At 35.4% G+C, this 24,824-nt stretch overlaps 2 protein-coding genes across 2 annotated transcripts; one reads left to right on the top strand and one right to left on the bottom strand.

Annotated features, from left to right (window-relative positions):
• Window positions 1-1,480: 1,480 nt before the first annotated feature.
• Window positions 1,481-7,492, top strand: LOC139890986 (condensin complex subunit 2-like). Its single transcript, XM_071873921.1, has 13 exons — window positions 1,481-1,799; window positions 1,896-1,997; window positions 3,056-3,173; window positions 3,402-3,472; window positions 3,903-3,963; window positions 4,038-4,238; window positions 4,447-4,739; window positions 5,250-5,394; window positions 5,516-5,769; window positions 6,137-6,167; window positions 6,513-6,655; window positions 6,813-6,920; window positions 7,184-7,492. Exons 1-13 carry the CDS (start codon window positions 1,536-1,538, stop codon window positions 7,370-7,372), a joined length of 1,980 nt encoding a protein of 659 aa, XP_071730022.1. The 5' UTR covers window positions 1,481-1,535; the 3' UTR covers window positions 7,373-7,492.
• A 733-nt stretch (window positions 7,493-8,225) lies between these two features.
• Window positions 8,226-10,421, bottom strand: LOC139890984 (uncharacterized). Its single transcript, XM_071873920.1, has 3 exons — window positions 9,960-10,421; window positions 9,269-9,295; window positions 8,226-8,851 (listed from the first exon to the last, which is right to left on the bottom strand). The coding sequence occupies exons 1-3, from the start codon at window positions 10,165-10,167 to the stop codon at window positions 8,505-8,507; spliced, it is 582 nt and encodes a 193-aa protein (XP_071730021.1). The 5' UTR covers window positions 10,168-10,421; the 3' UTR covers window positions 8,226-8,504.
• Window positions 10,422-24,824: the final 14,403 nt, after the last annotated feature.

The following is a 24,824-nucleotide window of genomic DNA, read 5'->3' as shown; positions in this document are numbered from 1 at the left end:
CCAATCGGAATAAAGATACAAACATTGGTCTACATTTGCTACATTATTACGTATTTATATTCGAAACAGGAGATGATCGCAACGGGTGGTTTAGTTCCCTTCGGGTGATCCAATTGATGTTCAAAAACAAAAAAAAAAAAAAAAAAGGTCAATATTAGTGAGGATTACAATGAGTAATCTTGCACATTGCACTTAGTGCGTATATAGGCTATCCACCGATTTTGGAGAACTTTTTAGTGAGTTGAACTCATAGTAAGATATACCAAGAAATGAATTAAAGAGATTAGTTAACATCATCATGAACCAATAAAAAATTTGATGTTGATGTTGATATTAATATTGTCTTACTCTTAAAGGTCATATTCATAATACTATAAATCACATCTCTCAAGTTGATGAAGTTAACTCAATTTTTTTTTATATAGAGGACCAAAATATCATGTAACACTTTAAGCGGATTCCAGGCCGGTTGTTGACTTGAGAGAATTTGGGGTTACTAGATAAATTTCATCTTTAACATATGCAACTCGTTTTGGGCTATAAGAAACAACAAATCTCGTGAGAAGTATGTAGCTAAGTGTGTTCGAATGGGAGTAAACTGGGATGTGTGACCTTCTAAGAAGTCCTCGTGTGGTCGTCAAGAAAAGTCGTGCGCTACAAAAAAAGGGGACAAGACATCAAATAAATCTATTCACCCCTCTAGATCCCACAAAATAAAAATTGCGAACGCAATATGAATAAACATGAAAATTGTCACATATAACTATATAAGACAATCAAGGACACATCTTCAAACATGTGGTACTATAGACAATGTAGGGTAGTGTTGAATGAAGTTACAATACCACATCCATCTTGGATTTGAAACCTATATCATCATCAATATTGGAAATTGACAATGGAATAAATGAGTTGATCAATAGAAGTTTTGTAGATGAAAATAAATGTTTGATGGAGATTTTATTTACATGGTTAGAATAGTTATCTGAAAATATTTATAAAATCTCGGAAATCGTATTTAAAATCTTATTTGGATAGGAATAGATCACAAATCGCAGGACCTAGCTTGCGATTTGCGGATCGCATAAGGTACTACTAACGTAACGGACAGTTGCAAGTCGCATTTTTTATTGGGGGTGAATTGTTTATATAACAGGTTTAGAAAAAAATCGTTTTTATTACACCAACTTATTGGGCAGAATTGTATATTTAACTTTTTTGGCACAATATTAATCCACGGCTGTCATTTGACATCTTCATCTACCACAACGATCAACCGTAAAAACAATCCAAACACCGAAAACCGGCAAGTCCATGAACTTCCATACACGTCATGTACACCCGATAATTCCTCCCTAAAATTCAAATTACGCGAGGGAAACGAAAGAACAAAAGGGAAAACCCCCAAAATTGTTCAATCAATGCTTCTGATCCTTAATTCACCACTAAATCACAACAACATTGAAATTGAAACCCTGAATAGACGTATTTGACCACAGAGTTGAAGTTAAGCCGAAGTGTTTCAGTTTTCAACAATGGCTGAAACCCTAAGCCCTAATCCAACACAACCACAGAAACAAAGACCCTCAGTCTTATCTCCGATCAACACGTTTGTTCTCGGTTCAAACAATGATGAACTTGAACGTGCTCAAGCGCGTGCAGCACGCGCAGCTTTTATTCGCCGGAAAGCGGTTACTGTCAATAACGCTGCTGCTGATTCTAATCGTAAGGACAAAAGTTTAGATCGAGAGCAGATTATGGAGTTGCTTAAGAACTGTATCAAATTAGCTAGTGAAAATGTGAGTGGTGCTCTTTTTTTGTAGGTTATCGTTATTATTATGTTTAAATTTTGATATATTATTGTATAATTTGTAAGTATATATTGGTGACTGCAGAAAATCAATCAGAAGAATACTTGGGAGCTGAATTTGCTTGATCATATTTGTGAAATTATTAAAGTTGAAGAAGTCAATGATGTCGAGACTAATTTCCAGAAGGTATAAAAGCTATGTTGAATTTGTGATTTATGTTGTGTATTTATTGAAGTTGTATGTATATCTTGTTATGTTATAATAATAGCTTTAACCTTAATTCCTTGAAGTCATTATTTCGTTTTTCGGTAAAAGGATATTGTAACTAGTGATAGTCTCATTTTTTTGTATTGATATGGAAGTATTTCTAAGAAGTAAGAACTTTACCTGTCATTATTAACGGCTTTTCGAGTTGGTGAACTTATTTTTACACACATTAGGTGCGGTTTTTTGGAAGTTTGTCGTTGTACGAAGCTTTACTTATATACCTAAACAAGTATGAAAGTTTCACCATCCTAATCTATTTTCAGTAAAGATGCTATTGTCTTTTAAGCATATTGTGTCAAAACTGCTATAAGCTTAAACAATATTTTGGAATTTCCGTCAATGTAGGATTTTTTTTTCATAATCTCTATCTATACATCTTAAGTGCCATTAACTCATCTTTGCTTATACTGTTTGGTGACAAAAAGCTTAGCTGTTAGCTCTGTTGTGTGTATCCCTTTCAAGTGATTATTGAATATCACTCACTGTAAATGTGTAACCTTGAAGTTTTGTTGTTTCAACTAGGACTAATATTGGAAACATACAAAACTGAGATGCTTGCTTAAAAGTCCCTCAAAGTGTGACTCAAGGAGTTCCTTTGTTATTTGGAAACCATATTAGTTTATTAATATTAAAAAAAAATATAAAAATGTTGTGAACCAAGGCATAAAGCTATGCGTTTAAGGGGTAGCATTATTTCAAAAGGTTCTGGAATGTTGCTTTGGACGTGCAATGGACTGCATTAGGTTGGTTACATGGTCTCGTAATAGCATTGCATTTGGTTATTTGATTACTATGAATTATAAATGATTTCTTTAGATGTACGATTAGTTGTTTGACTAGGAACAGGTTTGAACTTGTTGGCTCAATTTTGGATATGAATTTTCTTATGTGTTAACTAGTTATTGAAACTTGATTTGACTTTAAACCTATTTTTAGAGGCACCTCATGAACATTATGTTGCACTTATTCGAGTGCAGGCAAGTTGCACTCTTGAAGCTGGAGTTAAAATATACTCGATGAGGGTAGATTCTGTCCATGCGGAGGCGTATAAGGTCCTTGGAGCGATTAATCGAGTGGGACTAGACGTGGAACAAGGTTAGTTCTATTACATTTCAGTTATCCTTTCAATCAATAAGATCTATATTACTTACTCATCTATTTAGATTTTAGTTTCTGACTCCTTGTATTGCATGTAGCTGCTTTTGTAAGTTTAAAGTGCATTATCTTCCTGCATATGATTGCTTATAAATATTATAATACCGTTTTTTTGTTCTATTAGTTATGGAACCTTCACTAAAATTATGACTTAATTGTATTAATCAGACAGCGTAGATGAAGGCAATGCTGACAGTGATCAAGTGAAACAAACTGTGAAGAAAGATCAGCAACGAAAGGTCTCCTACCATCTTATCTATGGTGTTATTTGAATTAGAGGTGACCCGGGGGGGGGGGGGGGGGGGGGGGGGGGGGGGGGGGGGGTTGTAATTTGTGCATTTTTAGTGAGGTCGAAATGGAATGGAATTGCCCGTGTTGACCGACGAATCAATTTTGAATATTTGTGTTATAATTATAGTGTACCTGTTGGTTTTTCAAAGGGAAATACTATTACAAAGGATATATATATCACAATGATACTCTACCCTTTCTTTATGAAGTGATATAAGAGTCCATACAGTATAAAAGTACCCTTTGGGCAACTTTTGACTGCTTTGACCGATTTGAGATAATATGTAACCTAAAATGACCCATTCATGAATCGAACTTCCCATCTCTAGTTTTCATGTCTGAATACTTGGACTCGACTAATGAATCATATTTATGCAGTTATCTCCTCTTTCAACTCTGGAACCATCATTTGAATCTCTTAATGTGAAGAAGTTTGATGGTAAGGGACTTGATTATATCCATTATTTTCCTTTTTTCTGTTACATGTTCTCAGAAAATATATTTGTCTTGTAGTTGCGTTTGCTGTGGATCCTCTCTATCATCAAACATCTGCCCAGTTTGATGAAGGTGGTGCAAAAGGTCTGCTGCTGAATAATCTTGGAGTCTATGGTGGTTGTCGAGTGCTTTTTGATTCACTTGAAGTTCCTGGCAAATGCATGTCTTGTTCTGTCCAAAGTAATGTAGCTGAAACGATTGATATTTCTTATGTCAAAGGTTTGTTCTTTCTTGTTATAGTAACAATAATAATAAGTTAATGTCATCTTCTGTGTACTATAAATGTGATAAAAAATGCTAGTAGGTTGCTGTTATGAGCAATCTCAAAGCTCATTGCTATTGCTATAAACAATATATGAGCATATTAGGTTGTTGTTTCTTGGAGTTAACCCTTTTCTGATCCATTTATTGTTTCATTCATGTGTAGATTCCATGAAGGAAATGTCGATTAACATATTAAAGATCAACGAAATCACACCAAGTCTCAAAGACATAATCAACATGTATGATGAAAACAGTAGAGTATCACCAGATGTGTTATCTTTTACCCGAAATTCTGCAGAAACTGAGTATGATTATGAAGCTTATGACAACAATGACTTCGAATGTTATCAAGATGATGCCTCTGGAGCAAGGGATTCAGTCGATGACCATGAAAACGGTCCGACTTATGATGGCCCTGATGATAGAGCAGAACCTTCTATCCCCATTTACCATGAGGTGCTTAATTATTATTCTCGCGAAAGCTTTTAGTAGAGGTAGCAAACTGGGTGGGGGCACGTAATGGGTTATTGTGGGTTGGAGCGAAATTGGTGATTATGTTTTCGGTTGTAATGGGCAGGAATAAGTCAGCTTGACCCAAAAAGAATTTCACATATTATTACATTAATGTTTCAATCTCAATGATAGTCCAAGTTTCTTAAATACATGATTCAGGAAGTTTTATTTATATAAAAAGGAAGTTTATAGCAGTTTACTTTACACTTTTGGTGACTTTTGACCCACGTGCTTGGTTTGGAGGTTGAATTCAGTAGGAACAAAATTTGTATTTCAGAGAAGTGCATTTGTCTATTGGAATATACTTAAAAAAATAAAAATAAAATAAAAAATAAAAAAAAATACTGTATATATGGAAGGTTCATCAGGGTTAGGTCTCGTTTAGGATCAGCTATGTATCTATATGTAGTGTTTACCTCTAATATACCCATTTGACATGTGTATCATATGCAGGAAAACGATGAATATGTTTCAAATGATCTTGATGCGGATAAAAGATTTGTAAGCTTTGATGACTTCATGTTCCTAAAAAGGGGTTTATCTACGACACAAAATGCATGGGCTGGTCCTGACCATTGGAAGTTTCATAAGAGTAAAGGTAATTGTAACAAGTTAAATCATTCTTTGCAAAATTAATTACTAGATTTTTGAATGTTTAACAAATTTGATTTTCTTAGAAAATAATAGATTGAAGAAACTATGTGTAATACGTTTTGTAGGTCCAGAAGATCATGCCAATGAAGATCGATCACAAATGTCACCCAAAAAAACAAGGATCAAGAAACAAGTTGAAGTTGATATAGAGTTTACAAAAGCATTAGATGATGACATGGCTGATATCTTTGCTCCTCCTAAAAATCTCAAATCTCTGCTTCTGCCTGAAAATAGGGAGCGTTGTAACACAACACTTCCAGAAGATGTTCACTACCAGCCGATGGATCTTGTCAAGCTTTTTCTTTTACCGAATGTTATGGTACGTTTAAAAGCTTTTAAAGATGGATACTTTAGATTATAGGTGGCAGTTTGACCAATTTTATTTAAAAAATGAATCTTATGTTTTTATTTGTACTGGGTCAAACTGGGTATAAAAGATTGAGAGGGAAATTTGATCAGATAGATCTAGAGTTGCCCAAAGTGTATTTTTCGAGCATTAAGCCCCATAACTCATACTAAAAAGTTATTTTTTTATTATATGATTTTTTGTCTTATTTTGTCACACTGTGTATATGAAACTTTTAAACATGGGCAAAAATTGTTTTGTCTTACCCATGCCACCTCTAGTGTATATGTATACAATATATCACTCCATGTTGGATTAATGGTTCTTGTTTTATATTTAGTTTCTTGGAAAAAGAGGAAGGAGGCATTCAGGTGAATTTATTTCTTCTATCCGAATCATTGTCATTGTTATATATTTTTAAGATGTGGTTATATAATTATATTTATTACTGTTCATGAGTGTATTCTTTATGTAGTTACTTCACATCATAGGTTCTTAGCTTGTAACCATACTTTTAAAGCAAAATTGTGTTTGAATGTTTAACTTGTAATAAGTTTTATGTATAGATTAATGATCTTCTCACCTGATGCATTTAGATGTATAGATTTCTGTGTAGTTTGAGACCTGTTACAGGCATAGAGTGTAGACAAAATATAGATACAAGTATATCTGTAGTTTACTATTAGTGTGATTAGTTGATTACATTTTGTTATCAGATGAACTTGATCAAGAGGAAACGAATGGAGCTTTTCCATCCCAATGGGATGATGATGATTGTGGGCCAGGTGATCAATATGATGATGGAAATGCTTATAGTGATGTTGAGGATTCTAGTACACTTGTCTTTCAACCCCGTCAGGTTTGTTTATTGTGATTCTAATTTGTTCCTGTATGATTTGGACCAGGAAACAAATAATGATATAGTTTTGACCATGTTCAGATTTTGATTCGATAGTTGTGACTGGAAAAATGTATATTTTCCTGATGCTTTGCTTTTCATGAATGTATGTACACAGGTAGAAAAGATTGAAGTCAGGTATGACCGAAAATCCAAACAAGTTGATGTTCACATACTGAAAGAGACTCTTTGGTCATCTATGCAAGAAATACAGAAATCGACACATGTAAATTCTTTTTTCATGTTCATGTTAATAGAGAACTTAACTTAATAGAGTGGCAAAATGAGTGGGTCGGGTAAGGGTCATTACTCATGAGGTCAAAATGGGCTTTGTGTCACAAAGTACTTTTAAAGTATGCACCGGTCAATCGGGTTGGATTTTGCAAAAACTATTCCATTCGTGAATAAATTAATAATGCTTATTGCTTAGATCGACCCATTTGGACCCGTTTGAGATAATATTTAGTTACTGTCGATGATATGTTGCAGGAAGAAACTCTTTCTTTTAAGAACACATTGGCATCCTTCAAAACCGATGTGAATAGACCTGCTGCTGCTTCTATCGATGACATATCGCCACACCTGTGTTTCATCTGTTTACTTCATCTGGCTAATGAACATGGACTAAGTATACAGGGCTCTCCTGACCTTGATGACCTCAGCATTCATCTTCCATAGGATTCTGACTGTCAATCAATTATTATGTTCATCAAACCTTTAGTACATAAACTTTTCAATCTAATCATAGTGTGGGGTCTCCTAGTCATATATATCGTTGTAGGAATGATCAGTTCAATGAAGAAGATACATATTCAGTATTAGTTTCCTTTTGTATTTTTCTTTTGTATGCGGCCATTTGCAGCATACATCCTCAACTTATTAGCTTTAGTTTATCTAAACTGTATGTTATGCTTACAAGTCGCATCACTTTCCATAGTAGTGTCCTTTTTTTAACGCTCAACTTATTAGCTATGGCTTATCTAAACCATATGTGATATGTTGCGCTTACAAGTCACAACACTTTCCTTGGTAGTTTCCTTTTTTTAACAACAATTTTATAAAAATAAACTTTCTAGCAAGATGCTATAAGAGATTACAATGATTTTGAGGGAAGAATTCCAACAATGAACTCTTTGACCCCTATAATGTAACCAAAACGAAAAGAACGAATACAATTAAAATTACCGCCCTTCCTCAAGAGGTGTGCATTAAACGTCACATTATTTCGAAATCACAATATTAGACCATTTTAGGTCAGTTATAAAAACGTTTCACAAAAGAAATTGAAACAAAGCGTAGCTACCACTATAGCAACAACGCCTTAAAATATATCGCTTTTACTTGGTACGAAGTATATATATTAACAAGGCCTTAAACTTGTATTCCAAATAATTGTACAAGCTTGAACTTATACAAAATTTCGAGTAAGTTCGTTGTCAAACACACCTTATATATTAATGTTAACAATCAAGCGGATAAAGTAAATAAAAACATCACTACACAAAAGAAAGCTATTTGATTTATAGTAATTAAGATGCTACTGTAATAATCTGTGGTACATAGTACAGACATAGAAGAAAGTTTACACTGATTTTGACATGTCATATAGCCTCCATATCAAACACTAAAAGACCCAAAAAAAACATTTTGTTAACTTCCATTTCTTGTAGTATACCTATCAAGTTTTGCATTCGTGACAAATAAAAAAATTAGATTCAAGCTACTATTTAAAAGCTCAATTACGAGCTTATATCATCACTATGCAACTACACCACGCCTAATTTTAGGCAGTAAAATAAACTGCAACATATCAATAGGCCTCAATGCCTCCTTGAGACTGCACATGATCCTTAACACCAACTTCTTTCCAGCCTTGTTGTCGAGCCCTTGTTTCCCACATCGAAGTTTCTTTCTTTTGTAATACTAAAGCAGCTTCGGCTTTTTCACGAGCTTCTTCACAACTTTCCATTCCTGAATTGCATTTGTCTGCCTCTTTCTGATATTGTGATGTCAGCTTCTTGGCCTCAAGTAACGCCGTGTCAGCACGCTGCTGACTATCTACAGCTTCAGTTTCACGAAGTTTCAGTTCCTCTGAAAGAAGGTCTGCAAAGTTTTTTTCAGTGTCTCCATTCACTTCTGGATCATTCTTTACACAATCTGATTAAGAAAATTTCAGCACTTAAAAAGATCTTTAAAGATGCTTGTAAACAATTGCTAACTGACCAAAGCAAGAAAATCTAAATTTTGAAGCATTTCTATTATAAATGCAGATAAAATTAATATTATAGATATGTATATACCAATTTAACATAGCATAAAAGTGACAAATTAAACGTCCAACAAAACCAACTCACTTATTAGGAACGAACAACAGGAGTATCCTATTATCAGTCCGTACAAGTAAACCAATTCCACACAAACAATTAAATTTACAGCACAAACATATTATATTCATATGTTGAATGATAATCATGATCGAATGTTTTGCCAGATCGAATATAACAATATCCATATTCATATTTGAATATTGAAAGAGGAAGGGAATCCAAAATGATATATGAATGTAATACTAACCTGTGAAGGAGCTGTTTTTGCTAAGTCCTGCAAGAAACAGACCAATTATCAGACTTACGCAATTCATGAATAATCCCATAAATATCAAATAAAAGTCGTGCTTCGATTCTAACTTCAGTTCTCTAATACGATAAAACGCAGAAACAAGTTTCTTACCAAGTTTTGGTATGAAAAATAAAGAGTTTAAGATCTATTTACTTAAAAACATGTCTAAATGAGAATAATCAAAACCGAGATTCTTGATTTTTAAAACAAACTTAAGAAAATGAGAGTGACACCCACATGCTAAACACTAACGAAATCAATATCTATATCTATGTCTATGTTGATAAAAAGAAAATAATGTACAAGATTTCAACTTTACCCAAAGAAATTTGAGATCAAATGAGTAAAAAAAAAGAGTGTCTGAATTGCAATAAGTGATTCAAGATTTCAAATCATTAACAAATCAAAGAAACCCAGGATCAAAATCAATACCCAGTGTGTTAAATATTACTGTAGTAATTTTGAGGTTTACCTACAGAGGTTTGAGTTCGGATGTCAAAAAGAAAAAAGTGCCAAAATTGCTATAATCAATTCACGTTTCCTAATCTATATAACAAATCAAAGGATGCAGGGATCTAATTAATAATACCCAGATGCTGAAATTAACGCCCAAATTGTTAAAAAGCAAAAAGTTCAAAACTTGCACCTTGAGGCAATGAGAGGGAATCACAGTGACAGTTGCAGGTAGGGCAGGAAGATGATGAAGATGATGATGATGAGGGGGCTAAAGCTTCAAGAAGATGCCAATACAAAGAGGGACCCACTAAATAACCAACCAATGATACTCCTAAAAACAATATTATCATCTTCACCATTGCCCCATTGCAAGATCCGCTTCTGTTGTTCACTGCCATCTTTTGTTTATTTGTTTTATCTCTCTTTCTCACTCGCACAGAGTATTAAGATCTTAATATATGTTCAAAAATTGATTGAAATTGATTCAGATTGATTGATGAATCATGAATGATGAGTGATGATAATATAATGTACTGTTTGAGTTTTTTCAATGAAGATGGTTAAACCGCGTGTGTTTGGATTGATAGGGAGATGTGGTACTAGTTATTGGAGATCACTCTTTGCATATTTGACATTTAGACTGTATTTAAAGTGCGTGAGAAAAAAGGCGTGAGACTATGTGGCATTTCATGTGGTAGGTTGTGTCTATTTTTCCTTATTTACAAATTATCAAATTTAGATAATCAACTACTGTTCTAACTCTCGCTTCACGTCGGGGTTCGGTTTTTAATGTATTATATTGCGTTTAGTTTGTAAAATTATTTCGTGGCTAACGATGATATTGTTGAAGCGCAACTCGAGTCGAACTAAAAGGTATAATCCGTGAAAGATTTAAATGTTATTTTAATTTAACAATATATGTACATCTCCGCGTTTCACTATGGAATTGTCGACTTTTAAAAATTTAACGCAAAATCGACGTGTATGAAAAGTACCTCAAACATTTAGCGTTTTTTAAAAAGCGCATGATTTGCGTATAGTTAGTGACAGTGTGCTCCTAAAATTGTTTCGAGTTTAACGATGGTGTCAGAAAAATTTAACTCGGTGCGAGCGAGAATATATGGCCCGTTGAATATTTGGGTGTAGTTTTTTTAAATTTTTTTTTATGAAAATGAGTATTTGACACTTTACCCCCTGTTTGGGGGTCGATTTTAATATTTGAACAAACTATGGGGGCTTTTTTTAAAAAAAGGTGGAAAATGGGGAAAAAAGTGAAAGAACGAAAGCACCCCTGCTGACTATTAATCGTTTTTGTCTATTAGGTAGTATGTAAAGTACGTAGTCGATTTATAATTAATGAGAAGTTTAATGGTTAAAGTATAAAATGTTAAAAGTTTGGGATGAGTTTGAAAAAAATCATAAAGTTAAGGATTATATATTTTTTTGGGGCTAAAATGTAAGTAAGTAAAAGAGTTGGGTGATTTGTGAAACTTGTGAGGTTACTATTCATTTGTACTATGTCTTTTAAATATAAGATATAATATAATTAACATTTCCTGCATACAATAGGTGAAAAGAATATATAATAGGTATGTATGTATTTTGAATATGTTATAGGTATGTGATGTTTGATGGTTCTTTTGTGATGTTTGACCGTTTTTTAGTGGGGCTTTCGTTGTTGTTTATGTTTAAGCTTATTTAGATGTTGGTTTTGTCATCCTTCTATTTGATACATGTCTTGCGTGTTTTGTTTATGGTGGTGTTTGTGTAGTTGTTGTGAGTTCGTTTTTTTGTCCGGCTACATGTTTAGAAAGCACTTGCTTTTAGTTCGTTTTAGTTAGGCTTTCTAGTCACGAGCTTTTCCATTTGTTTAGTTGTATATGATTCTTTACGTTCTTTTATTTTCCGATGGAAGTTTCTTGAAAGTTTCTTGTTATAAGAGTTTACATGTAGTGTTGGGGTGGAAGAGCGACATCATATGTTTTTATTTTACAATACCGTTTCTAAACTATAATTGCAAATTAAAGATAGGACGGGTGTTTCTTGGCCTAAAATTCTTACGACCAAGGATTTATTCTCTTGGATCAACTCGCTGCAAGGCAATCGAGTTCGGTTTCATAGACTTAGTGCATTATCGTCGAAGTTTGCCACATACAGACGCAGGTTCGATTCCTTCGGGGGTCAATCTGCCACGTGGTTGGGGTTCCAGGATAGGGGAGTTGACGGAGCTATTCCTTGTGGGGTGGACAATGGCTGGTGCCAAAGGCACCCGGGATCAGGGTGTTCCCGCCAATCTACACCTTTTGCCACATTGTAACGACCCGTCAAAATCGCTATTGACGCGGCACGTTAATCATTGATTCCACAGTGAGGTTTTGACCTCTATATGATACGTTTTGATAAAATATTGCATTCATTAAAATAAGTGACTTTCTAAACATAGAAAGTTATAAACATGTGGGCAAGTGCTTAGGTATAAGCAAAACCCCGAAATACATAAGTCTTTAATTTACAGGTTGACATCACAGTCCAATTATTTATTACACAACGCAGTTTTATTTTGAATGCAATAAACTTTGTACAAAGCATGAGAGACTCCATGCAGGCAACAAGCACATCACAGCGGAAGCATTCTAAGGACCTGAGAATAAAACATGCTAAAAAGTCAACACGAATGTTGGTGAGTTATAGGTTTAATTGCTCGAGTCATAAACATATATAAAGATAGACCACAAGATTTCATCAAAAGTTTATCAATAGATTCTACGTAACAGAGCACCCTGGTAACTAAACTTAACGCTATAGTGATAATTACCCCATTCGTTTTAATACACGCAAACCAACGTGTCTTAAACTCAAATAACATACGTCTGTTAAAAGGCTAGCGCTCTAGCTCGGACGGGGATGTCAAGCCCTATGGATCCATATACAATTATTCGCGCCCACCAGTCCATATCCTATGTACTGGCAGCTACTAGTTACCAAAGCTAAGAGATTTTCGGTTTAACTCAGTGTAGAATTTAGTATGTACTTGTGTCTTATCGCGTTTAAAATAAATTGCATGTATTCTCAGCCCAAAAATATTTAAAGTATTTAAAAAGGGAGACTATAAACTCACAGTTCAATATTGCGATTCAATATTGTAGGCAAATTGCGTAGACGTAATGATGGTAGACGACTGTATGGTTGGCCTTGGATTCAAGAACAATACCCCGAATAATACCTAATATTTCCTTAGCTTAAAGCGGTTTGAAACCCGAATTAAAAACACCCTCGTATATACCTTATTATTATTAAACTTAAATTTAAAATTATAATTATAATTATAATATAAATATAAATATTGAGAGTTAATGTGAAAAACTTCGTCGAACAAACTGCGTATTTATATTACTTTTCGATTTACTGTAGCTCATGCGATCGCATGAGTTTTCAGTGTTTTTGCCATGCGATCGCATGGCCGCCTTTTTCGTTTTTGTTTGCTAGTTCATCGACATTAAATAGTGTTTACTGTAGCAAATAGTGTTCACTGTAGCAAATAGTGTTTTATTGTAGCAAATAGTGTTTACTGTAGCAAATCACTGTAGCAAAATACGGTTTTCACTGTAGCAAATAGTGTTTTACTGTAGCAAATAGTGTTCACTGTAGCAAAATACGGTTTCACTGTAGCAAATAGTGTGTTACTGTAGCAAATAGTGTTTTACGGTAGCAAAGTAATTTTTACTGTAGCAACTAGGGTTTTACTGTAGGAAAGTCGTTTTTACTTGTACATATATATATATATATACATACATATAATTGTTCATGAATCGTTGAGAGTAGTCAAAGGTAATTGTATATATGAAACAGTTCTAAAATTTTGAGACTCAATCTAACAGACTTTGTTTAACGTGCCAAAATAATAAATCATATAGAGAATTGGTTTAAATTAGTCGAAATTTTTCGGGTCATCACAGTACCTCCCCGTTAAAGAAAATTTCGTCCTGAAATTTTGAGTAGTACCTGTTTCATGAGCGATATCAGTGAACAAATGTGGATACTTTTGCTTCATTTGATCTTCACGTTCCCAAGTAAACTCGGGTCCTCGTCTTGCATTCCAACGAACTCTAACTATCGGTATTTTACTTTGTTTTAATTGTTTGACCTCACGGTCCATGATTTCAACAGGTTCTTCGACAAAATGGAGTTTATCATTAATTCGTATTTCGTCAAGAGGAATTACGACATCCTCTTCAGCTAAACATTTCTTCAAATTTGACACGTGAAATGTGTCGTGAACACTACTAAGTTCTTGCGGTAGCTTTAATCGATAAGCAACTGCTCCAATTCTTTCGGTGATTTCAAAGGGTCCTACGTACCTAGGACTTAGCTTTCCTCGTTTACCGAATCGTACAACGCCTTTCCAGGGTGACACTTTCAACATGACTTTGTCGCCCACTTGAAATTCTAGCGGTTTTCTTCTTACATCAGCATAACTCTTTTGGCGACTCATGGCCGTTTTCAATCGCTGTTGTATTTGAATGATCTTTTCGGTGGTTTCGTGAATAATTTCTGGTCCAGTAAGTTGTCTTTCTCCTACTTCACTCCAACAGATAGGAGATCTGCACTTTCTACCGTAAAGTGCTTCAAATGGTGCTGCGTTGATGCTCGTATGATAGCTGTTATTGTATGAAAATTCTGCCAACGGTAAGTGTCGATCCCAACTGGTTCCAAAGTCAATCACGCATGCCCGTAACATGTCTTCCAATGTTTGTATTGTTCTTTCACTTTGACCATCTGTCTGTGGGTGATAAGCGGTGCTCATATCTAATCGAGTTCCCAATGCTTTTTGTAATGATTGCCAAAAATGTGATGTGAATCGGGTGTCGCGATCAGATATGATGGAGATGGGTACACCATGCCTGGAAACTACTTCCTTCAAATATAGGCGTGCTATTTTCTCCATACTGTCTGTCTCCTTTATTGGTAGGAAGTGAGCTGATTTAGTTAGACGATCAACTATCACCCAAATAGTATCATGACTACTTGCAGTCCTTGGCAATTTCGTAATGAAATCCATGGTTATTCTTTCCCATTTCCACTGCGGAATTTCTGGTTGTTGCAGTAATCCTGACGGCTTTTGGTGCTCAGCTTTAACCTTTGCACACGTCAAACATTTGCTTACATAAGTAGCAATTTCTGTCTTCATATTAGGCCACCAGCCATGTCTTGGTACCCATATCCTACCAGCAAAATACAGGGTTCCATCGGCTTTTACTTCAAGTTGTTTTTCTAACCCTTTGCTCATTTCACCTTTTTCGTTTTCTTCTTTTAAAGTTTCTAACTGTGCTGCTTGAATTTGCTTTGTGAGATCAGTACGAATTGTAATATTCAAAGCTCGGACCCTAAGAGGTTTTACTCTTTCTTTTCGACTTAGGGCATCAGCTACAACATTAGCTTTTCCGGGGTGGTAACGGATTTCACAATCGTAATCGTTTAACAACTCTACCCAACGACGTTGCCTCATATTGAGTTGTTTTTGATCAAAAATATGCTGAAGACTCTTATGGTCGGTGTACATTGTACACTTGGTGCCATATAGATAGTGTCTCCATATTTTGAGTGCAAAAACTACTGCTCCAAGTTCCAAATCGTGCGTCGTATAGTTCTTTTCATGAATTTTTAGTTGTCGTGAGGCATATGCGATAACTTTTGTGCGTTGCATTAATACACATCCTAAACCTTGGCGCGAAGCGTCACAATAGATCACGAAATCATCATTTCCTTCCGGTAATGACAAAATGGGTGCAGACGTTAACTTCTTCTTTAATAACTGGAATGAGGATTCCTGTTCCGTGGACCAATCATACTTCTTTCCCTTTTGAGTCAATGCAGTTAAGGGTTTGGCGATTCTAGAGAAATCTTGAATGAATCTTCGGTAGTAACCAGCAAGACCTAAGAATTAGCGGATTTGTGTTGGAGTCTTTGGTGTTTCCCATTTACTAATGGCTTCGATCTTGGCGGGGTCAACTTTAATTTCATGTTTACTGACAACATGGCCCAAAAATTGTACTTCTTGTAACCAGAAATCACACTTCGAAAATTTGGCGTACAATTCTTCTTTCTTGAGTATCTCTAGTACCAGTCTTAAGTGTTGCTCATGTTCTTCCTTGTTCTTCGAGTAAATCAATATGTCGTCGATAAAAACAATGACAAATTTGTCTAAATACGGTCTACAGATGCGATTCATTAGATCCATGAATACTGCTGGAGCATTAGTCAATCCAAAAGGCATGACTAAAAATTCATAGTGACCGTAACGGGTTCTGAACGCTGTTTTAGGAACATCTTCTTCCTTCACTCTCAGCTGATGATATCCGGAGCGTAGATCAATCTTAGAATAAACACTTGATCCTTGCAATTGATCAAACAAATCATCAATCCTCGGTAATGGGTACCGATTCTTGATCGTTAATTTATTTAATTCTCGGTAATCTATGCACATTCTCATAGATCCATCCTTCTTCTTGACGAACAGAATAGGAGCACCCCAAGGTGAAAAACTGGGACGAATAAATCCACGGTCCGATAATTCTTGCAACTGGTCTTGTAATTCTTGCATTTCTGAAGGTGCAAGTCTATATGGAGATCGGGCTACAGGTGCAGCTCCTGGTATGAGATCAATCTGGAATTCTACACATCTGTGTGGAGGTAGCCCCGGTAATTCTTCTGGAAATACTCCGGGATATTCTCTTACAACCGGCATGTCATCAATGCTTCTTTCTTCAGTATCGATCTTCTTTACGTGTGCCATAATAGCATAACAACCTTTTCTTATAAGTTTCTGGGCCTTCATACAGCTGATAAAGTTCAGTTTTGAGTTGTTCTTCTCCCCATAAATCATTAATGACGTTTCATCCTTACGAGGGATGCGGATTGCTTTCTCAGCGCAAACAACTTCCGCTCTTGTTTTGGACATCCAGTCCATGCCAACGATTACATCAAAACTTCCTAATTCTACGGGTATCAAATCAATTTTGAAGGTTTCACCAACGAGATTCATTTCGCAACCATGAAAAATTTTATCGGCTTTTATCAGTTTACCATTAGCTAATTCAATAGTATATTTATCGTCTAGAGGTAATGATGCACATTTTAGTTTAAAACTAAAGTCTTTACACATATAACTTCTATCAGCACCCGTATCAAACATAATAGAAGCTAGTTGATTATTAACGGTAAACGTACCCGTGACAAGATTAGGATCCTCACGTGCTTTACTGGCACTAACATTAAATGCCCTCCCACGTGCGGGTTCTTTGTTCTTCTCCTTATCAGGGCATTGATTTATAAAGTGACCAGACTTCCCGCATCCATAACATTTCTTGACATCGGTCAATTTTGTCTTTACTTCAGAAACGGTGGCATAACAATCTTTCGCCACATGTCCTTTCTTGTTGCACTTATCACAGACCACTTGGCAATAGCCTGCATGATGTGTGTAACACCTTTTGCAGAACGGATGAGGTCCCTTATAGTTTGGACTTGCAGTTGCCCCATCTTGTTTACCTTTAAAAGTTTCTTGTTTCTTCAGGTGAGTACTTTTGCCCTTATAGTCTTCCCATTTCCTCTTTCCTTCAGTTGTCTTGACTTCGGTAATTGGTGCCTTAATCGAACTCTCTGTGATCTGGTCCATGAGTTGGTGTGCCATTGTCATGGCTTCCTGCATCGTATTTGGTTTGGACGATGTAACATTTCCTTTGATATTGATCGATAAACCGTCAATATACATTTCTATCTTTCGTTTCTCGTTTGGCACCAATTCGGGACACAACAAGGCTAGTTCCATGAAACGCTTTTCATAGTTATTGAGATTCGCGCCGATAACCTTCAGATTACGTAACTCAGATTCCATTTTTTTGATCTCGTTTCGAGGACAGTACTCCTCGATTAGCATCTTTTTCAGTTCTTCCCAAGAGATATCATATGCCGTATCTATTCCTTCTGCTTTAGCATAATTGTTCCACCAAGTAAGTGCACCGTCTTGCAACGTACACGAAGCATACTTTGACTTGTCTTCGTTCGCACAATTACTGATTTTGAAAACGGACTCCATCTTTTCAAACCATCGGGTTAAACCGACTGGTCCTTCGGTTCCACTAAACGTCTGTGGTTTGCATCCTTGAAAAGTTTTGTATGAGCATCCGTTTCGTGAGTTTGTGTTTACGGCTGCTGCTTTGGCTGCTGCTTCGGCTGTTGCTTTTGCTGCCTCGGCTGCAGCAATTCTTTCATTCACACGTTTCTCGACTAGTTGCTCAAACTCAGCATCCGACATTTGAGACATGTTTCTTCAATAAACACAACAGATATAATTTAATCATATAGAATATTATAGGTAAAATGAGTTGTCAATAGTTAATCGTAGCATATTAATAATATGAACCGATTATTATAAAAGCCTTTTCTTCTTATTAGCATTTTATAATTATTTCTAGGGTATTACCTACCCGTTAAGTTCATACGGTAGCACTGTAGCAAAATACGGTTTCACTGTAGCAAATAGTGTTTTACTGTAGCAAATAGTGTTTTACGGTAGCAAAGTAATTTTTACTGTAGCAACTAGGGTTTTACTGTAGGAAAGTCGTTTTTACTTGTACATATATATATATATATATACATACATATAATTGTTCATGAATCGTTGAGAGTAGTCAAAGGTAATTGTATATATGAAACAGTTCTAAAATTTTGAGACTCAATCTAACAGACTTTGTTTAACGTGCCAAAATAATAAATCATATAGAGAATTGGTTTAAATTAGTCGAAATTTTTCGGGTCATCACACACATCGTCGGCACTCTTTGGGGGCTATGGTGTATGTACGGTTGTATTTTCGTGTCTTCCAACAGTAAATGAGCTAACTTGTTTAATGCTGCTATTGGACGTTCTGCTTTTTTCTTGGTTACAATCTAAAGTTTGTCTCTAACTGGGCAACTTGACTAAATAAACCTACGTAATCGCTCTTATGTTGGTTATATTCTTCATGGTCCTTTAATTTTAATGAAATGTCATTCCAAAAAATTATTAGTGTATTATTTATTATTATTTTTTTTTATAAAAAAAATGCATCATCTCCGTAACTAAACAAGCTGATAAATTAACAAACTGTTACTCTTAAAATAAAAATTAGATTGAAATCAAACGGACACTAACCACCACCGTCACCACCACCACCACCACCACCGGCGACAGACAATTATCACCGGAGCTCCAACCCGCGACGGTGATTCCTCAATCAAATTACATAAAATGTCATTCGAAGTACCATCGGATCTAATCAAACAATCTCGAATCAAATTTCGAAAAGACGCCGGAATTTCATCTTCTTATAAACAAAACCTTAAAAAATCACTTCCATCCGTACAAACATCTATAGATACATTAGCATCATCATCATCCTCATCATCATCTCAATGTATGAAATGTAGTAATTGCAAATTAAACCTATTACGTGGATCACACTCACTGATTTGCATGTACTGTGGTCAATGTCAGGCTAATGACATACCTCCTGAACCTATTATATTTAAATCCACCAATAGTTATCGTTGTTTGCTTCAATCCTTGGATTTAAATGATTCGGTTAGTTTTCTATATAATGATTTCATTGATTATGTGCATACATGTATGTAAATGGATGTAACTTTCTATTATAGTATTATGATTTTTATAAATGCAAGTTCTGGAGCTAGGGTTTAGTTCGTTAATTGAAGTGTTCAATTTTGGGGCATTTTGAATTTTGGTGCAGTGATTTTGTTTGTGTGGCTATGCTATGAACTGAATGGTTACGTTACTATTTGTAACTTAGCGATTGAGATTTTGTTCGAATCGTATGATATGGTACTTTATATTACAATGTAGGGGATCATTTTAGTAGGTCTTTTTTTTCGCGTGTATGCTTTGAACTGAATGGTTATGTTACTATTTGTAACTTAGCGATTGAGATTTTGTTCGAATCGTATGATATGGTACTTTATATTACAATGTAGGGGATCATTTTAGTAGGTCTTTTTTTTCGCGTGTATGCTTTCGTGTTGAACATAGGGATAATTGTATGAAATAACTATATTCTATCACAAATATACTTTCGAATGCAATCATTTGTTTCGTAAAACTTAAGTCAATGAACATGTTAAATGTGTTCAGTCCATCAAAATAATATACAGTAACACGTTTACAAGCTTAATGACTTAAGTGGTACATTGTGAACATATGTTTTGAGGAAGATAAACTTAGTACTTCTCATCTCCTTACTGATTTTTATACGGGTTAATCATCTATCAGATTACGGGCCAGAACTTACATCTATTTTTACTTTTTTCTTTTTTATGTGTACAATTTTGTATTAAATATGAAGTTATTTTGGACAATGATGAATTAATAATTTATTATACTGTCAGGCGATAACTGGGAATTTTTTTGAAGAAATTAGTAAGAATAAAAGTGGGACTCCTGTGGAAGAAGGAATAACTTTGGCCGAGCTTTTAGATGTGAAGATTAAATGGCAGGGTGAAACTGAGAAACCTGCAAATGGTTTTGCCAATAAAACGTTAGAGCATTGCGATTCTTTGGATCTTGGTAGATTCGGATGGGAAAACGTGTTTACAGGTTCACAAATAGGAAGTGACTCTGATGCATCTGAAGAACAGTCTGTTAATGGTACAGATGATCAGACTGAATCATTCAGAGATGAAGATAATCTTGGTCTTTTTCAGAATGATTCATCTCACGAGACTGCTCCCATATCCCCTGATTCATCTGAACCTCAATTGATACAAACTGAGGATTCAAAATCTGATCTGATTATGGACTCTTCATTAGGAGATGATAAAGAAGTTCAGTCTTTCGATTCTGAGTTACAGAGTGAGCATTCTAAACTTGGTGATGTATCATCTGTTTTGAGACGAGATTCTTCGTCTGGAGATGAAACTGTGAATGTCAGATCACAGAATGAAGATTCTGAAACTACCACTGCTACAGTATCCATTGATTTAAGACGGGATTCTTCATCTGGGGATGAAGCTGCAAATCTTGAAAAACCTAATGAGGTTTCTGAAACTGCTGCTACCATTTCTTCTCATTTGAGACGGGATTCTTCGTCTGATGATGAAGCTGTCAATTTTCGGTTACAGAATGATGATTCTAATACTGCTGCAACCATTTCTTCTGATTTAAGACGGGATTCTTCGTCTGGAGATGAAGACCATAAAGTCACTACTGCCTTATCCTCTAATTCGAAACGGGATTCTTCATCTGATGATGAAGCTGTCAATGTACGGAATGAGGTTTCTAATACTGCTGCTACCATTTCTTCTGATTTAAGACAGGATTCTTCGTCTGGAGATGAAGACCATAAAGTCACTACTGCCATATCCTCTAATTTGAGACGGGATTCTTCGTCTGGAGATGAAGACCATAAAGTCACTTCTGCAATATCCTCTAATTTGAGACGGGATTCTTCGTCTGGAGATGAAGACCATAAAGTCACTTCTGCAATATCCAATTTGAGACGGGATTCTTCGTCTGATGATGAAGCTGACAATTTTCGTGTACAAAATGACGATTCTAAAACTGCTGCTACCATTTCATCTGATTTGAGACGGGATTCTTCGTCTGCAGATGAAGACCGTAAAGTCACTACTGCCATATCCTCTAATTTGAAACGGGATTCTTCGTCTGATGATGAAAATGTCAATTTTCAGGTAGAAAATGACGATTCTAAAACTGCTGCTACCATTTCTTCTGAATTGAGACGGGATTCTTCATCTGAAGATGAAGAGCGTAAAGTCACTACTGCAATATCCTCTAATTTGAGACGGGATTCTTCGTCTGATGAAGAAAATGTCAACTTTCGGGTACAAAATGAGGATTTTAAAACTGCTGCTACTATTTCTTCTGATTTAAGACGGGATTCTTCGTCTGGAGATGAAGACCATAAGGTCACTACTGCAATATCCTCTAATTTGAGACGGGATTCTTCATCTGATGATGAAGCTGTCAACTTTCGGGTACAAAATGAAGATTCTAAAACTGCTGTTACCATTTCTTCTGATTTGAGACGGGATTCTTCGTCTGGAGATGAAAACCATAAAGTCACTACTGCCATATCCTCTAATTTGAGACAGGATTCTTCATCTGATGATGAAAATGTCAATTTTCGGGTACAGAATGAGGATTCTAAAATTGCTGATACCGTCTCTTCTGATTTGAGACGAGAATCTTCTTCTGAAGATGAAGCTGTCAATATTCGGGTACAGAATGAGGATTATAATACTGTTGCAACCGTCTCCTCTTATTTGAGACAGGATTCTTCTTCTGAAGATGAAGTTAAAAATGTGAAACAGAATATGGAATCTAAAACTATTGCTGCTGTATCCTCTAATTTGAGACGTGATTCCTCGTCCGAAGATGAAGCTTTGAATTCCATGGAGCCGAATAAGGAAACTGATACTGCCATATCCTCTGATTTGAGACGGGATTCTTCGACTGGAGATGAAGCTGTGGATTTAATGAAACAAATTAAGGACGATAAAGTTACGACTGCCATGTCCTCTAATTTGAGTCGAGATTCTTCGTCTGATGATGAAGCTGTCAATTTTCGGGTACAGAATGAGGTTTCTAAAACTGCTGATACCGTCTCCTCTGATTTCAGACAGGGTTCTTCATCTGAAGATGAAGTTGTAAATATCATGAAACCGAATCAGGATTCTAAAAATATTGCTGCTATATCCTCTGATTTGAGACGAGATTCCTCGTCCGGGGATGAAGCTTTGAATCCCATGGAACATAATAAGGAAACTACTACCGCCATATCCTCTAATTTGAGACGGGATTCTTCGTCTGATGATGAAAAGGCGATTTTCACAAAACCTAATGAGGATTCTAAAACTACTACTGCCGTACAGGATTCGTCTTCTGGAGACGAAGCTGTCGGGACATCAAATGAGGCTTTTATAACTGCTGCTACCCTCTCGTCTGATTTTAAACGCGATTCTTCATCTGAAGATGAAGTTGTGGATTTCAGGAAACCTAATGAGGATTCTAAAACTAGTATTCTCATATCCGAAGATGTGAGAATGGATCCTTATTCCGAAGATGAAGCTATTAAAGAGAACCAGGATTCTAAAACTACTACCGTTAGACGAGATTCTTCATCTGGAGATGAAGCTGTCAGTTTTCGGGAACGGAATGAGGATTCGAAAGCTGCTGCTACCATTTCTTATGATTTGAGACGAGATTCTTCGTCTGGAGATGAAGCCATGAATTTCAGGAAACAAAACGATGAATTTAAAACCACTGGTGACGCGTCCTCCAGTTTTAGACGAGATGATTCGTCCGAAGATGAAGCAAAAAGTCAGCATGTTCCTTCTATGCATCAAAATGTGGATTCTAAAACACCTTATGCATCCTCTGATTTGAGAGCTGATTCTTCATCTGCTAATGATGCAACAGTTCCTTCTATGAAATTTACTACTCAAAATGAAGAATCTGTTTATAATGATGCAGTATCATCTAATTTGATCAGGGATTATTCATCTGGAGATGAAGATAAAATCCAGTCTGTTAGTCCCATAACACAGAATAAAGATTCTAGAAGGTCCCGTTCTAAAAGTCCCATAATACAGCAAGAAAAGTCAGATACAGATTATGAGGATTCTAATACTGCTGCTCTACCTTCTAAGTTGAGCAGCAATAATTCACCCAGAGATGATATAAAACATCAATCTGTCAACTCAAGGTTGCAGAATGAGGATAAAAAAACTGCTGATGATGCAGAAATTGCGACTTATAACTCTATGACTCAAAATGAGGATATCGAAACTACTGCTATATCCTCCTCTCAAGATGACATTGATAATCAGTTTGTAAATTCGAACATGATAAATGAGGATTCAAGATCAGATGAACCTTCTGTAGGTTCTGAAGCGAATCTTTCAACACTAGTGGATGCGATTTCTGATTACATAGAAGACTCAAAAAAAGAAGATATTCCCAATCAAGATGATGACCAAGTTATAGATAACCCCATTCACAAAGATTAAATTTTGGTGGCAAATACAAAGATCATGTATGTAAATAGTTCATCTTCAGATGTAATTGATGTAGACTGGGTTGAAAAATGTTAGCTGTTAGGAATATTTAAATATGTTGTTTCATTTCTTCTGGCTACTTCAGAGATCAAAAAGATTCAAATTCAAAGAGATGACACTTTTAGTTTTTTTTCTACGTCTTGTTATCTATTTAAACACACCATGTTCTATACATGTTTATCAGTTGTTTAGTAGCTAATTAATCAAGTTTATGTAAATGTTTATATGTTATGCATAAATGACTGTAGTATCTATAACTATAACAAGATGACCATTTCAATAGAGATGAATGAAACTGTCGAATTTGATAGAGATGAATAGATGACAATTTCTATAGGCTAGTTGGCTAGCTGTATGACTTGCTTGGTTATACTGAGCTCATTCAAGTTGAGATGTTATTGAGTTAGATAAAAACAAGCTTCAAATATATATAGTGTGCTGCGCTCGGATTCATATGGAGCTTTAAGTTTTGGCAGGTACTTTTGAGGCAATAACAAATCTAAAATATATGGTTTGCACACTTCCGAAAATGCGTTATACAAGTGTGGGATCATTAAAATTGAACCTGGCTACAAAGCACATATTCCTGGGTAAACTATTAACCTTTATTCATTCATTCATTCATGTTAGCATTAGTATTGAAGTTAAATTTTGATTTTTTTTTTTTTTTTTTTTAATTTCTCATTTGTTATTATAAGCCTATATTTTTGTGATATCAGTTTGTGCCCAAGGAAAAGTTGGTCTTGATGCAGCAGAAGCACAACATTTGATGGATGGTCTTGACTGGCCAGCTGCTGTAAATGATATTCCGTCTTCAGTTAACTGGCTCAAGGACAATGGCTCACAAAAGGTATAACATGTCTTTCTAAAATAATTGTATTATCATTTATGGTTAACTATTTTAACCTTTTTTGTTAATGTATTGA

This window comes from Rutidosis leptorrhynchoides, chromosome 2, assembly GCF_046630445.1.
Source record: "Rutidosis leptorrhynchoides isolate AG116_Rl617_1_P2 chromosome 2, CSIRO_AGI_Rlap_v1, whole genome shotgun sequence".
Lineage (NCBI taxonomy): Eukaryota > Viridiplantae > Streptophyta > Magnoliopsida > Asterales > Asteraceae > Rutidosis > Rutidosis leptorrhynchoides.
Note: the sequence above shows the minus strand (reverse complement) of the source record. Positions and strands in the feature narration are given on the sequence as shown.

What these genes read in the sequence shown, in the direction of transcription:
- LOC139890986 (XM_071873921.1), top strand. Translation starts at nt 1,536, where the DNA reads ATGGCTGAAACCCTAAGCCCTAATCCAACACAACCACAGAAACAAAGA. An exon ending in CTATCCCCATTTACCATGAG is followed by an intron (nt 4,740 to 5,249) that starts GTGCTTAATTAT and finishes TATCATATGCAG; the next exon opens with GAAAACGATGAATATGTTTC. An exon ending in TTGTCTTTCAACCCCGTCAG is followed by an intron (nt 6,656 to 6,812) that starts GTTTGTTTATTG and finishes GTATGTACACAG; the next exon opens with GTAGAAAAGATTGAAGTCAG.
- LOC139890984 (XM_071873920.1), bottom strand. Translation starts at nt 10,167, where the DNA reads ATGGCAGTGAACAACAGAAGCGGATCTTGCAATGGGGCAATGGTGAAG. An exon ending in TTCCCTCTCATTGCCTCAAG is followed by an intron (nt 9,296 to 9,959) that starts GTGCAAGTTTTG and finishes TGTTTCTTGCAG; the next exon opens with GACTTAGCAAAAACAGCTCC. An exon ending in CAAAAACAGCTCCTTCACAG is followed by an intron (nt 8,852 to 9,268) that starts GTTAGTATTACA and finishes TTTCTTAATCAG; the next exon opens with ATTGTGTAAAGAATGATCCA.